The sequence below is a fragment of the Phyllobates terribilis genome, unplaced genomic scaffold (assembly GCF_046119375.1).
Source record: "Phyllobates terribilis strain yellow unplaced genomic scaffold, ASM4611937v1 Scaffold_11__3_contigs__length_659146591, whole genome shotgun sequence".
NCBI lineage: Eukaryota > Metazoa > Chordata > Amphibia > Anura > Dendrobatidae > Phyllobates > Phyllobates terribilis.
This window is the reverse complement of record NW_027362771.1, coordinates 330,394,950-330,411,583: the sequence shown is the minus strand read 5'-3', so window position 1 is coordinate 330,411,583 and position 16,634 is coordinate 330,394,950. Positions and strand designations below refer to the sequence as shown.

The window sequence follows — 16,634 nt, the reverse complement described above, 5'->3', positions numbered from 1 at the left end:
CTGTTTAAAAAAACAAAAAAACTTATCCTTAAAAAAAAGGAAATAGATTCATCAAATAGATACCCATTGTATGTAGACTTTTTAAAATAATGTACAAATGTGTGGTGAACCTAACTCACCTTGTATTATTTTAGGTATTTTTTCATTTCAGTCTTTTCAAAATGTTAATTTTGACTCCATATTAGCCAAGTGGGTGGGCTCTTCCCAGCAAATCACATGACTACCTCACCTCTCGCTGCAGAGGATAATAGGGAAAACCTAAATCTGAACTTCCTTCCTCCCAGTGTTAAATTTTCTGCTACACTAATCATTTTTTTGGGCACTAAGTAAGTTTCTGAACATTTACAGTGTCCCTCTTGGAAGAGTGGAATTCTAGACTGCTGGATCATAAGGAAAAAGCTATTTTCCCACATAGGATATGTTACAAAGTTTCACGTAAATAAATGTTCTACCCCTTAAAGGGGTTATCCAGGATTAATTTATTTTTACTAAGAGCTAAAACAATAACAGGCAGGTAGTTGCTAACTAGTTAGAAACTACCTGCCTGTTGTATTCAGTGCCAGCTCAGAGCAGTCACTGACTGCTCCTGCCAGCGATTCAGCTGTTCCATGTCAACAGAGCAGCTCTTCTTCAGGGCTGCTCAGTTGGCGACACGTGACTGCCAACATCATGCTGATTGACAACCAGCTTTCCACAGTTAGGCAGCTGGGAGCCAGCTGTCAATCAGATCAGCATGACATCAGCAGTCACCCTTTGTCAACTGAGCAGAGCGAAAGAGACCCGGAAGCCGCAGAATAACCAGCAGGAGTGGTCAGTGACAGCTCTGTGCTAGCAAATATCTGCGCTGGGCAGAACAGGCAGGCAGTTAGCAAATACCTGCCTGTTATTTCTTAGGCCCACAGTAAAAAAAAATAGTCCTGGATAACCCCTTTAGATCAATCAATCACTATCTATTGATAGATTGACAGTCAGCTTTCACATAGCAATCTAATAGTGACAGAAGGTAGAATAACATTCTCACTTCATCAGTATGATTTATACTAAAGTGCACTGATGTCTCAAGAAGAGAATTTGGAAGAGGTAAGGAGAGCCGCTAACCTAAGAAGAAGGACATATAGCAATGAAAATGAAGTATGGAGACTTTCTCCGGGACTTGGACTGATTTTGCAGTGTAACCTAGCCCCTTTACTTGGCTGTGTTGCAAGTTTGTTCTCTTCCCTTTTAGCTGCCAGACCTGACAGAACATTTGCTATTTCTAAATCTTTTACCTCAAGTAACCAAAGACAATGTTAACTTTACCAAAGGCCATCGTGATATACTGAGAGGCTTAAATATCTGAAACACTGACTTTATATACAATAAATATATAAAGTATACATTTTATTATTGGCTTTTGGTTTGATTCTACTAGATGTTGTATTAGCTCGGACAAATAGGATAGATCATACAAATTGAAACTAGTAAGGTTAGTAACAACCATTAGAAATTTGCAAGATCTGTATAAACACATGCACAAGGCTTTCTATCTACATATATCTGAATATTCACTGGGGCAAGTAAATATTTCACAGCAAGCACTGCACCCATTGACAGTCCATCTCGTGTTCAGACATATCCTCTATCCTCTAGACCAGAAGCAGTTGCTCCTATGTGGCAGTCAATACATATTTGTAATCTGTCTGTCACTGTAATCAACACAAGCATGTAATTATAGGAATTGGCATATGATTACTAAGAACTAGTATTACTATACGATAATTATAGCTTTCAGTTATTGTAAACATGGAATGTATGTACGTATATCTGCATGTCCTTGTGCATTCATATATTTTTGTATCCTTCAAGTTCTTGCAAATGTTTTAACTTTACAACAGAGTTATCAATAGCTCCAAATTTGGGCTATGAATTCAAGAAAATCAATTATATATTTAACGGGATAACAATTTATTAATGCCACAACAGACTTATACTAGCAGTTAATTTTTTTTTAATGTAAATAAAGCTGAAAGGGGTTGAACCTAGTTTGCAACTTATCACCTATTCAACGGATAGGTGTTAAGTTGCTGGACACTGAGGATTTCTTCAGCTATCTATATCAGTCCCATAGACTTGGAAAATAGTGGCGCTGTTCATGCTCGGCTATCATTGTATTCCAACGGAGGACTCAGAAGGGGACCACCGTTCGCATGAATGGTTCAGTTCTCAGTGGTGGAAACTTGTTAACTTTATACCAATTTTGTGAACAGATGATGAATTGCAATCTTGTTAAAACCCCTTTAATGAGTTTTCTGAAACAGTCATATTGAAGTCCTACCCATTGAAGTGTATGGTACCATGTTGCCAAATGGGACACCGACACAACATTGAAGGAGAAGTGGTACCCCCTGGTACAAATCATTGGCAGTGGTGCAAAGTATCTGAACCCCACTTATCAGATATTGATGACTTCTAAGGTATGCCCATCAATATTACAATTTCAGAAAAACACTTTGACCAATATAATAATGAAAAGATCTGCACCTTTCTAATATTCTTAGTGCCAGTACATCACTATTATTAGGATTTCAAATTTTTCAACAGCGAATAAAACTCTTAGAATATTCCATTACTTTGGTGGGCTGCAGCTAACATAAAACATAGGAGTGTACAGGTTTTCATATGTCTCCACTCATCACCCAAAAGCAACTATAGAAAAGTACCCAAATGGAAATGATCTCTATATGCAGATTGTTGTCTCTACCAGCTTATTACCTCCAATGCTTCTGTGATCTGGCTGTAAAAAGTGCAAAACACAATACTGCAACACAGTCACTATTATCAGTTATTACCCTACTCACGAGAATGGTGGTTTCAAAAGGATTAAAAACAATCTTTCACAGACACGCTCAGCCATCTACCTGAGCCAGCTTTGCCACTTATGACTGGCTTCTTCCAATGGAGTGGAGTGGAATGATGTCTGGAGACACCAGCAAACCTGTGTACTCCAAGGGTTTATGTGCGTTGCAGCCCATCAAATATTCTATGGCTCAGTCTTAATTTATGTGTGGCTCCTCAGAAATAGCAGAATTGGGCCAATCAGGCAATTAGAATGAAACACCTTAATTGCATCCAATGGCTCAAAACATCTGATGAGTTCAATATCTACATAGCAAGACAAACAATTTACTTACCTGTTCTCGGGCCTCATATTCAGCAGGTAGCTTCTGCTGTCTGCCCGGGGAGTATAGACTGAACCATTACTGTCTTCACTGTCACTTGTACTCCCATTACTACTTCCATGGGAGTCATAGAACCTTCCATTCCCAGAGGGTATGCGGTTCATTGGTCTCCTTGTGCCCATCATGTATACTCCTTTTTTCGGCCAGTTATATTAGCCACCTGCGACCCCCAAGAAAGATGGTTCAAGACTTCCTCCGGAGACTAGAACCTGGGAGAAAATGTAAAATGTTTATAACTTTTATCTTAAAAATATGGCTGCAGTCACATCTCAGCTGCCTGTGCCAAAAGTACATAAAATGATTGCTAAACAGACTTATCATAAAATATGGTAACCTTTTCAAAGTCATGATTAATAAACCTAACATATTAAGCTAACTATTCACTTTTGATTTTGGATGACCAAGGCTAAATAAGTCCATTTTCTGCCACCTTTTGGTGCAATTTCATGACACAAACAAATGTGACAGTCATTAAATAAAGGCATATAACTTTGTAAAGTTGTTCTTCTGTGATCTTTCAGTCATTGTTGGGTCTATAGACTTTCTAGAAATGTATATGCTGCTCACTCCACTCTCTGATCAAAAACGTAGGGGCACAGTGGTTAGCGGTCAGCTGAGTGCCACTGATATGTCATTATGAGAGACATATCAATACCTCCTTAAACAGTAACTATCGTTTCATTTTTTTTTTTTTTTTAAATCATAGGTACTACTTAAGTGCAGCAGATAGGTGGGGGTGCAGACCTCCACTGATCACTCAGAAAGCTGTTCTGCACCACTCTGCTCAGCAGACAGAAGCCCTGAGCATTTACCTGAGTATGCCCATAGAGCAGTGTATGGGCTCAATAGAAAGTCTATAACCCTGTATAAGGGTGCAATACTGGTTCTTCGACTTTCTATTGACCCCAAACACCATTTAGTACATGCACTCAGACACAAGCTAGGCACTTCTTGCTGCTTAGCAGAGTAGTTTTTTTTAGTGAGCATGAGGGTCTTATAACCCGAACCCCCACTGATCTGCTGCACATGCTAAGTAGAACCTATTATTTTAAAATAAAAAGTTTAAATGATAGTTGCTCTGTAAGTTTGATCAAGTTCAATTTACCTAAGGTAATTTAAGTTTTGAACCAAACCAAACTAAACATTCTTAAGTTGCAGACAAATATTAGAAAAGACAAGCATTTCTTCATACATAAACGTAAACTTGGTGCCAAATGGAACTGTAGAAATTTTCCTGAATTATGATGCAACAACACAAGTAGAAATACCAGATTAATCGCTTCTAGCAGTTGCCTTTCATTGCTGCCTAGTCTGTGCCTTCCAAGAACTGTACCAGATTTGAACTCTGGAAAGTTTATGCTCTCTGCACCTGTTCCTGCTCTTTACATCTTTTTTTACAATGACACTATGAAAAAGTTCTTGCAACTTTTATACAGTGCAGAGAACTCAAACTTAACCAACAGGAATGATGTGCTTAGGCAGAATCACCAAAAAGAAAAGCAATAATATAAAGTGTAATGGGCAACATCCAAGGCTAGGTTCACATTAGTACAGTGCATTCTACTGGACATATGCACCTGAATTACAAAAGAAAATGTATTCTGGAGGAATATGGTAGTGTATCCATAGACTATAATTGGCAAGACATAGTCAAAAAAGTCAAGTTTACGCTATATTATATTTTTTTTTACGTCTAAAAAATGTAGTTGACTACATTTTTTGGTCAATATGTCTGACTCTTATATGTCTTCCTGTGTGCAACATTTAAAGGGAATCTGTCAGGTGATTTTTCTGTAGTATATTAAGGGCAGCCCTTTCAGGATATGTAACTAACTTTAATTTCTGAAGATGGCCCTGTTTTGTTGCTGTAAGCCCCAGAAAAAGTTATTGTTGCGCACTGACAAGTCAAGCATATGTAAATAGAAATTAATATAAAATACAGAGAAGTACGGCACTCCAGAGTCTGGCGGGTGCTCAGATAGGATCCAGCACCGTAATACAGTGCATTGTGAAAGTATTTGGCCCCCTACAACTTTTCTACCTTTTGCCACATTTCTGGCTTCAAACATAAAGATATACAATTCTAATTTTTGGGGGAAGAAGGGGGCCGAATAATATTGCACGCCCCACTTTTCAGTTTTTAATTTGTTAAAAAAGTTTAAAATATCCAATAAATTTTGTTCCACTTCACGATTGTGTCCCACTTGTTGTTGATTCTTCCCCAAAAAATTTGAATTTTATATCTTTATGTTTGAAGCCAGAAATGTGGCAAAAGGTAGAAAAGTTCAAGGGGGCCAAATACTTTCACAATGCACTGTATATGCAGAAAAGAATCTGGCATTTCAAAATCAAAGAAAATTTTGAATTTTATTTAGTACAATCCAGAAAATCCAACGCTGTGCATATAATTGTGACTTTCGGTCAATAAGACCTTTGTCAAACATGCACTACACAAAAAAAAACAAAAAAAAAAAGGAATGACAAACTGTTAAATAGGCATGAATAGATGCATACAGTGAGAAAAATAAGTATTTGATACACTGACAATTTTGCAAGTTTTTCCACCTAGAAATGAATTAAGAGGTCTGTAATTTTTATCGTAGGTACACTTCAACTGTGAGAGACAGAATCTTAAAAAAAATCCAGAAAATTATATTGTATGATTTTTACATAATTAATTTGCATTTTATTGCATGAAATAAGTATTTGATATAATAGAAAAACAGAACTTAATATTTGGTACAGAAACCTTTGTTTGCAATTACAGATGTCAGACGTTTCCAGTAGCTCTTGACCACATTTGCACACCCTGCAGCAGGGATTTTGGCCCACTCCTCCAAACAGATCTTCTCCAGATCTTTCAGGTTTTGGGGCTATCGCTGGGCAACATTAAGTTTCAGGTCCCTCCAAAGATTTTCTATTGGGTTCAGGTCTGGAGACTTGCTGCGCCACTCCAGGACCTTGAAATTCTTCTTACGGAGCCACTCCTTAGTTGCCCTGGCTGTGTGTTTCAGGTCATTGTCATGCTGGAAGACCCAGCCATGACCCATCTTCAATGCTCTTACTGAGGGAAGGAGGTTGCTGGCCAAAATGTCGTGATACAGGATCCCATCCATCCTCCCTTCAATACGGTGCAGTAGTCCTTCAATGCTTTTACTGAGGGAAGGAGGTTGTTGGCCAAAATCTCGTGATACAGGATCCCAACCATCCTCCCTTCAATATGGTGCAGTAGTCCTGTCTCCTTTGCAGCCCCACCAACCCCCAAAGTATGATGTTTCCCCCACCATGCTTCACGGTTGCGACGGTGTTCTTGCAGTTGTACTCATCCTTCTTCTTCCTCCAAACATGGCAAGTGGACTTGATACCAAAAAGTTCTATTTTGGTCTCATCTGACCACATGACCTTCACCCATGCCTCCTCTGGATCATCCAGATGGTCTTTGGCAAACTTCAAATGGGCCTGGACATGTGCTGGCATGAGCAGGTGGACCTTTCGTGCCCTGCAGGATTTTAATCCATGACAACATAGTGTGTTACTAACAGTAATATTTGACACTGTGATCCCAGCTCTCTTTAAGTCTTTGACCAGGTCCTCCCATGTAGTGCTGGGCTGATTCCTAACCTTTCTCAGAATCATCCTTATCCCACGAGGTGAGATCTTGCACAGAGCCCAAGACTGAGGAAGATTGACAGTCATCTTGTGTTTCTTCCATGTTCTAATAATTGTGCCAACAGTTGTTGCCTTCTCAACAAACTGTTTGCCTATTGTCCTGTAGCCCACCCCAGCCTTGTGCAGGTCAAAAATTTTGTCTCTGGTGTCCTTAGACAGTTCTTTGGTCTTGCCCATGGTTGAGAGGTTGGAGTGTGATTGAGTGTGTGGACAGGTGTCTTTCATAAAGGTAAAGAGTTCAAACAGGTGCAATTAATACTGGTAATGAGTGCAGATATGAAGGCTTCTTAAAAAAAAACTAACAGGTCTATGAAAGCCAGAATTCCTTGCTAGTTGGTATGTGATAAAATACTTATTTCATGCAATAAAATACTATTTAATTTTTTAAAAATCATACAATGTTATTTTCTGGTTTTTATTTTTAGATTTTGTCTCTCACAGTTGAATTGTACCTATGATAAAAATTACAGACCTCTCCATTCTTTGTAGGTGGGAAAACTTGCAAAATCGGCTGTATTTCAAATACTTATTTTCCCCACTGTATCCGGTGAAACCATATATAAAATTACATTTTGTAAAATACAAGACGAAAACATAAAGCTACATAGAACAAAATGATATAAGAGCATTAATCCTCAGGCAGTCAAGTCAAAGTTCCAAGATTGTGGTGCAAATTTTAACAAAATGATGATGAATCGGTGTATATATAGGCAAAAACATATATTTGTTAGGCTATGAGCCCACGATGCAGAAATGAAGCAGAAAATTTCTGCAGCATTTCTGCATCTCCCTGGCAGAAAAAAACGCATGCAGATTGTGCATGCGTTTTTCCTGCAGAATACATGCGGATTCACATGCATTTCCGCATGCAGATTGACAAGCGCTTTCCAGGCGATAGCATCACTTGGAAAGTGCTTGACAACTAGGTCACACTATATAAATCCATGCAAACAGCTTGATTTTATATAGTGTGACCGTAAAAATAAAAAAAATAAAGCTATACTCACCCCCGATGCCCAGGCGTGTGCTGCAGCGCTCGTTCCTGTCTGGTTCCCGGCTGCCGGCATATCGCGAGACACAGCGGTGAAGGGCCTGCGGTCACATGACTGTGACGTCACCGAAGGTCCTTCAGCGCTGCCAGCATGCCGAGAGAAGTCGTTGGACAGGTGAATATAAACTTTATTTTTTATTTTATTCTTTTTTTTACAGGTACAATGGTACCCAGGTCTGGATGAGAGTCTTCTCTCCTCCTGAACTGGGTACCATCCGCACATAGAGACGCATAGAATCCGCTTGTACAAATGTACAGACGCGCATTCTATGTGTCTCAATGCAAGTCAATGGCGGCGCTTCCGCTGCGCTTCCGCAAAATTAATGAACATGCTGCGGATTTATGAGCGCTGCAGAAACGCTGCGGAAAAATCCGCAGCATGTGCATTGACATTGCGGAATGCCATTGGCGACCATGAGGTGCGGATTACCATGCGTTTTTGATGCGTTTCCGCTGCGGAAATTCCGCAGCATAAACGCATGAAAAACGCATTGTGTACACGCAGCCTAAGAGTATTACACTCATATAAACAGGGTATAAGGCATAAGAAAGAGAAAAAAATACATATTGCACTGCAATATGACTAACATGACTCACACCTGTATTCCCTTCTCTTTATTATTGACAGTGGACATACCCTGTACCATAGTACCCACAACGTGCTCTTTGCTCTGGCCTTATGCATATTGTATAGTATATGGTATTATTTACTGGTATATTTTTCAGTGCATACTGTATTTATTTTTGCACACACTTGCACAGGTTTTGGACATATGCATACATCTGCAGACTTACAAATGTATAAATGATTAAAATTGAGAAATAAAATGAAAGAATGAAGAACTGCCTAAAATCGTAAAACTTGCCATTGCCAAACACTGGAATAAAATATGAATTTTCCAGTAAAGAAAGTAGATAAAATCAATGTATTTAATAAAAAAAAGTGTTAGGATTACTCAGTAATCTTTTGTTTTTTTTAGAGAATGTACACAGGTAACAACTAAATACATATTGGTTCGGTGATGGAAGTGATTATATCTTGTTTAGTATGCTTTGGGACATGTTGGCGCTATTTAAGCAATAGAAAAAATACATTAATAGATACATTTGTGAGGCAAAAGATGAAAAAAAAAACATTGTGGTGGGCACTAACATGATGAAAACAAGGGTGAGAAGGTTTAGAAAACAAAAAACTTTTTCTAAAAGACAGCAACGCGTTTCAAAATCGATCTGATTTCTTCCTGATAGCCTGAGGAAGAAATCAGATCAATTTTGAAACGCGTTGCTGTCTTTTAATGAATGCTTGTTGCTTTTCTACATTTTAGCATCCATGTCTTCATCTTGATCGCACCCACCACAAGGTTTTTTCTCATTTTTCGCTTTGCAGTGGTTATTAATGAACCACTCTGTACGCTTTAACGGGTGGAGCAGTAGTCTATACGAGGAATACCACTTTACTCCTACTCTCATCCGAGTTGTGCCTGACATGCACAAGACCACCAGGTAAGCAGATTCCATCTATTCTGCCCTGTTTCTTATCACCAGTACTTCACCATGGAGCAATCCTATTTTGTCTTGCAGAAGTACAAGCAAATACTTATCCATCAAGCAATGCCATCAGGGAGGCATCTGAGTGGCTCCAAATTTATTCTGCAGCAGAACAATGACCTCAAGTATACACGCAATGTCATAAAGAACTATCTTCAGTATAAAGATGAACAAGGAGTCCTTTAAGTGATGATATGGCTCCCACACATCCCTGATCTCAAAATCATCGAGTCTGTCTGGATTACATGAATAGACAGAAGGATTGCTCAAGCCTACAGCCACAGAAGATCTGTGGATAGTTCTCCACAATGTTTAGACCAACCTCCCTGTCGAGTTCTTTCAAAAATTGTTTGCAAGTGTATCTAGAATTAATGCAATTTGGAAGGCAAATGTGGTCACACCAAATATTGATATGATTTCGATTTCTCTCTGTCACCAGGTTCTTCTACCTCAACTGAGAGCAGCATAATGTAGGTAAAGATACCCTGATTCCAGCAATGTATCACTTAGATTACTGTGTGCAGCAGCTGTGCAGCAATAAGACTTTTTTTCTGCTGTAAATGTACAAATGCTCAGAAAGCTGACCCCCACCCAAACCACTGATTTGCAGCTTTCTCTGTACACTGTATATTGATAGTAAGCCTCTAATCAGTACAGGGGGCGTGGTTGGACCAGGAGGCATGCAGGCAACTTGTCCTGCACTAATAATCTCCTGTTGATAAAACACTGATAGTATTCAAACAACAGCACACAATAAAAAGAGGAGACTAGCTCAGCATATATTGCAAAAATAAAGTTTATTGGTGAAATATACATAAAAATTGTCAATAGAAAAGGAAACCAGGAGGTAATTGGAAAGTAGCTTTACAAGCCAGGTATATTGTAAATAGTAGGATCATAATAGATCTATGGATCTATAGAATTGCACATTTGCCCACAATAGTAGAGAAATAATAAATACCAAAATAGTGAACATTCAATATCACAAAATGGCAATGGGTGAAGACACAGAGGTCAGCCCAAATACATATAGACCACCTCTTCTTCTGACCACCTTCCTCCCCCCTCCTTTTGGGCTGTGCTTTCCTGCCAGGTAATTAGTTTATGGAACTATAATGTGTGAGCACCTTAATTCTGACACAGAGTCTCCCATAACATAGTAAGGGCGACTTTTACTTATATTAGCAGGTCTATATGTATTTGGGCTGACCTCTGTGTCTTTACCCATTGCCATTTTGTGATATTGAATGTTCACTATTTTGGTATTTATTATTTCTCTACTATTGTGGGCAAATGTGCAATTCTATAGATCCATAGATCTATTATGATCATACTATTTACAATATACCTGGCTTGTAAAGCTACTTTCCAATTACCTCCTGGTTTCCTTTTCTATTGACAATTTTTATGTATATTTCACCAATAAACTTTATTTTTGCAATATATGCTGAGCTGTTCTCTTTTTATTATGTCTTTTCAGCATGCTTAGGGACAGATGCTTGTCATCTGACATGCTATCTGCCCACTGTTTTGTATATTTGATGCCATTTTTTGTGTACTAAACAACAGCACACAGTCTAATAAGTGACACATCACTGAAATCAGTATCTCAGCCCTTACCCCATGCTGCTGTGAGATTACAGAGCAAAAACCTTCTGACAGATTCCCTTTAACTGACAGGCAAACTAATAATACTTCTGTTTTTTAAATCCTTTTTACTTTTCAGCATTTTTTCCATGCCTGCCTAAAACTTCAGTTTGTTTGTTTTCAAATTCTCCAAATGGTTCCAGAGATAACAGCTTTTTTAATTAGTGTTAATCGTTATGGCTTTTACTAATGGGGCATGTCTTTAGGCTGGGCTGTATAATTACCATGTAAGCAACGCCCATAGTAAAATTCATAAAAATAATCATCAAATGTAAATTTAACTCCAGATGAACGGTAACTGGTCTATTGTATAATTCCTAGAATTAATAAATGAAGGGCTGACTCTTTGTAATGTGCTTGCAAATATTTCCATGTATACACCTTTCATAGCTGTTGGATGAATGTGACGCGCCCCTGGGCCTGAGTCGCACAGCGTTGCGCACGCGGGAGGCTACCCGGAGCCGGATCAGATGGGGGGTAGTAGTCTCGTGGCGGTGACCCGGTCGGTGCCCAGGGAGTCAGACTAAGTGGCAGTCTATTAGCAGTGGATGGTGGATGACTACGCCACCCGTTGAATGCAGCTATGGAGCTGCCGCTGCAGGGCAGACCGCTGAGGCCGGTGGAAGGATGGTGCAGCGTGGATGGTATAACCCCCAACGGGAGGGGTATGGCCTCAGGGCAGCCGACGTGGATGATGGGGGTAGCAGGAACCACTCAGAGACGATGCGGTGTAGTTCAGGGTCTTTACTGGTGACAAAGATAGACCCTCCCGGAGTACTTGCTAGCAATCGGGGCCTGGTCAGTCCTTGAGCAGATGGGATCTCCCCTGGCCAGGCGGAGTTGTAGGCCTTCCCAACTAACTGTACTCTTCTGGCTACCTTGCTAGAGGCGGGTAAAAGTAGCCCACGTCCCTGAGTGTACCGTGTGGTGCTCACCCGTATGGCCGGTGACTCGGGGCCTTCTAATGGCTTCCGCTCCACGATGGCGGTGCTGGTCCCACGCGTGTGACCGTGCCTTCGGGTTTCTGGGCCAGAGGACCTGCAATCCCCTGCCGGTCGGTTTCTGCTGCTGGGTAGAGATTAGTCCCCACAGCCTCGGACTCCGGGTCCGGTGATACTTCTCAGTCAGGGCGAGCTCTGCAGCTGCCAGCCCCTGACTCCTTGTAGCACTGTTCCCACAGAGCTCCTGATGTTCTTTTCCTATATCTGCTTCTCTGTCTCTACTTCTTCTCTACTCACTAACCCTGCCTCAGCCCTAGGTTTATATAGGGGAAGTTCTTCCCCTCCCAGGACTGGGCAGGAGGTGTGGCATGCATAGGATCCCTGACCAAGAGACCTCCCACCTGCTCTCAGACGTAATATCTCTATCACTGTGGCAACCAGACCCCTGGGGTGTCACATTCCCCCCTAGTGAAATTTAGTACTCCGGGACTAAACATATTTTTGGAAAAACATAACAAGGTATAAACAATAATAGTACAATAAGAAAAACATATAAAGATGGTCACGGCGTGTCCGCAACCGGGTGCAGTTTTTGAAGAAAAGCAAGGTGTCCATTTCACCAAAACAGGGAGACGTAACCAGGTAGGGGTCTGTCCTACCCCGAGTCCTTAACAGTCTTTAGTCCGTCCTGGGTTACGCTCCAACTATGTACACAGGATTCCCGGTAAATCCACCAAAGACTCCTATAAACAACTAGAAACACATAATTATACACAAGCAACAAGAAAAAGAGGTAACCACAAATAAAACAATTTATACACTTCAAATCCTCCAACGTGCGGGTAACTGGCCTCTAGTGGCCCTAGTGGACCTACGGAGCTGACTGTCTAGCCCTGAACTACAGGGTGTAGGAGCTGTCAAGGGTAAACTGGGCAGCTGTCTACCGGCTCCTTGGCTCACTAGGGGTACGGCAGGCTCACTATAAGCAGAGGGTTGATCCTCCTATTCTGCTTGTGTGGAGTCTTCTGCCTCCTGGACCGGCTGCTCTTCCAGCTCTACCTGTCGCTCCATAGGTGCTTGGGATGCTGGTTGGAGGAAGGTGAGTACGGGTACCACAACTGCGCCATTGACTTGAGTCCAAGACCGAGGGAAGTCTCCGAGCACAGTACTAACCATGTCTTCCCTTTCCTCTACGGGTCGAGGGTCTTCTTGTTCCTCTTCAGGGTTCCGTAGCTGTTCGGGACACTTCTTCAGGTGATCCCGGGATACAATGGTCGTGGTTTCCCCTCCGTCTTTACTGATGGTACAGACCTTTGGGTTGTCGTGGCTTGAGGGCAGTACGGAGTACGGGTCCTTCTCCCACTGGTCGTCCAACTTGTGGAGCCGTCTTTTTCTCTTCAAGACCTGCTCTCCGGGTACCAGGGGAACAGCGGGAGCATACTGGTTGTAAGTTTTCTCTTGTCTTTCCCTAGCCTGACAGAGACTTCGCTCCACACTCTCCTGTACTCTCCGGTACTGCTGCTGCCTCTCTGTGTCCCAGTCTGCTTCTGGTGAAGTGTCCTCGGGTGTCAGGACTCCCATTTCCAGGTCAACAGGTAACTTACCAGGTCTCGCCCTCATTAGGTAAGCCGGGGTACAGTTGGTGGAACCTACCGGGATGTGGTTGTATAGGTCCACCAGATCGGGCAGCTTCTCAGGCCACAGACTGCGTTCTTCCAGGGGCAACGTTTTCAGAAGATCCATTACCACCTGGTTCATTTTCTCACAAAGTCCATTAGTTTGCGGATGATAGGGTGTTGTCCTTATCTTCCGGCAGCCATACAGAGTGCAGAATTCTTGGAAGACCTCCGCTTCAAAGGCAGGTCCCTGGTCTGTCAACACTTGGTCCGGGTACCCGTGTGGACGGCAGAAATGCTGCTGGAAGGCTCTAGCTGCTGTTCGAGCTGTTAAGTCCTTGACAGGGACGACAACCAAGAACCGGGAGTAGTGATCCACGATGGTTAGTGCGTAGACGTAGCCACTTCTGCTTGGGGTCAGTTTTACATGATCCAAGGCTACCAGTTCCAACGGCTGCCGGGTGACGATGGACTGCAGGGGAGTCTTCTGGCTGGCACGGTCCTTCCTTCTTAGGTTGCACGGGCCACAGTCTCTGCACCACCTCTCGATGGTTCCCCTCATGCCTACCCAGTGAAACCGCTCGCGCAGCAGGAACTCCAGCTTCTTCCATCCGAAGTGTCCAGCCCCGTCGTGGTATGCCTCCATCACCATGGCTGCGTCTCTTCGTGGCACCACTACTTGCCAGATTAGTTCATGCGTCCGGGAGTTAACCATTCTGCGGCACAACTTCCCCTTGTAAAGGAACAGTCGACTCTTCTCAGCCCATAGTTGCTTGGCTTCCTCCGGAGCGTCTGGGTCAAGGCGAGCCTCTGGCCGAGTCAGCATCTCCTTCACCAGTCGGACGGCAGGGTCACTGTCTTGCGTTTCCTCCCAGTTGTAGTGAGGCAAGGGGTTAAACGTAGCGACTTGCTTACTCTTTACCCGATGGGAATACTGGATAGTCCCATGACGGTGGAACGCGGGGAGTTCAACTTCTTCCAGTCCCTCTGGATCTTCTCCTACGTCCGGTAGGTTTGGCATCCTGGACAGGGCGTCCGCGTTGGTATTGGAGCGTCCTGCCCGGTATTTGATTGTGAACTCGTAGTTGGACAGACGGGCCATCCATCTCTGCTCTAGGGCACCGAGTCTTGCCGTGTCCAGGTGTGTCAACGGGTTGTTATCCGTGTACACGATGAACCGGGAAGAAGCGAGGTAGTGCTTAAAGCGTTCGGTGACTGCCCACACCACTGCCAGGAACTCTAGCTTAAATGAGCTGTAATTCTCAGGGTTTCTCTCGGTGGGTCGCAGTTTTCGGCTGGCGTAAGCGATTACTCGTTCTTTCCCCTGCTGGATCTGGGACAGCACGGCTCCTAGCCCGATGTTACTTGCGTCGGTGTAGAGGATAAAGGGCTGGCTGTAATCAGGGTACGCCAGGATTTCATCCCCCGTGAGGGCCATCTTCAGCTGGCAGAAGGACTCTTCTTCTAACTTCTCCCATCTGAAGGGTGGCTTCTGGTTCTTGGCCTTCCGGGACTGGCCTAACAGGAGGTCCTGCATAGGAGCTGCCTTTTTGGTGAAACCGGGGATGAATCTGCGGTAATAGCCTAGCAACCCGAGGAACTGCCGCACTTCTTTTACACTGGAGGGACTTGGCCATTCCTTAATTGCGGTGATCTTATCAGGGTCGGGAGCCACTCCGTCAGCGCTCACCACGTGTCCCAGGTACTGCACCTTTGGTTTCAGGAGGTGACACTTGGAGGGTTTCACCTTTAGGCCGTAGCTTGCCAGAGCTTCGAACACTTCCGCCAGGTGTTTCAGGTGGTCCTCATACGTCTTGGAATATACGATGACATCGTCCAGGTACAACAAGACCGTCTCGAAGTTTCTGTGGCCCAGACAGCACTCCATTAATCGTTGGAAGGTTCCTGGTGCGTTGCAGAGTCCGAACGGCATGCAGGTAAACTCGCTAAGTCCCATCGGGGTGGTGAATGCGGTCTTCTCCCGGTCCGCCTCTGCTACAGGAACCTGCCAGTACCCACTAGTGAGATCCAAGGTAGAGAAGAAGTTAGCAGATCTTAAAGCAGCCAAAGACTCCTCTATCCTTGGTAAGGGGTACGCATCCTTGTGTGTGATACGGTTGATTTTCCGGTAATCTACACACATCCTCATGGTGTTGTCTTTCTTTTTGACTAAGACTAGTGGAGCTGCCCAGGGGCTACAGCTATCCCTGATCACCCCAGCCTCCTTCATGTCTCTAAGCATCCCCTTGGCGTGTTGGTAGTGTGCAGGGGGTACGGGTCGATACCTCTCTTTTATGGGAGGATGGTCTCCCGTGGGGATGTGGTGTTCTACCCCCTTGACTCGCCCGAAGTCTAACGGGTGTTTACTAAACACTCTCTCGTACTCTTGAACCACCCGATAGACTCCCTGTTTCTGGTGTGAGGGAGTGGAGTCAGTACCCAAATGTAGTTGCTGACACCAGTCCTCCATCATTTTCTTAGAGCCGTTACCTTCCTCCGGGGAAGATGGAGGCAAGGGTTCTACGGACTGTATGGAATCTTGATTGATGGTATACAATTTGGCTAGCGTGGCATACCGGGGCAGGTACACTTCCCTCTTCCCGATATTTATTATGCGAACGGGCACCCTCCCATGGCGTACATTGACCACCCCCCGTGCTGTCAAAATGGTGGGCCTACTGTCTGAGTAAACTGGTTCTACCATTGCCTGGTAATCTCTACCTCTCAGACCAATAGCTGCCCGGCACCAAATCATCATTTCACTTTTTGGGGGCATGGCAATAGGAAAAGGGTCACACATTCGCACGCTACCAATCTCACCACCGGAGAGTTCTAGCTGTTGCCGTCGCATCAGTGCCCGGATCTCTTTCTGGAGCACTCGCTGCTGGCCGGAGCTGGCGTTCTTGGCAACCTGCTGTAAAAGGAAAATCACCTCTGCAAGACA

At 43.3% G+C, this 16,634-nt stretch overlaps 1 protein-coding gene across 1 annotated transcript in view; it reads right to left on the bottom strand.

The window, feature by feature from the left end:
• ALPK3 (alpha kinase 3) overlaps positions 1-16,634 on the bottom strand; it is a 151,407-nt gene that overhangs the window by 118,680 nt on the left and 16,093 nt on the right. The window contains exon 2 of the mRNA XM_073652677.1: positions 3,171-3,427. Coding sequence (XP_073508778.1) covers positions 3,171-3,343 — 173 coding nt within the window. The 5' untranslated portion in view covers positions 3,344-3,427. The remainder of the gene's footprint in view (positions 1-3,170; positions 3,428-16,634) is intronic.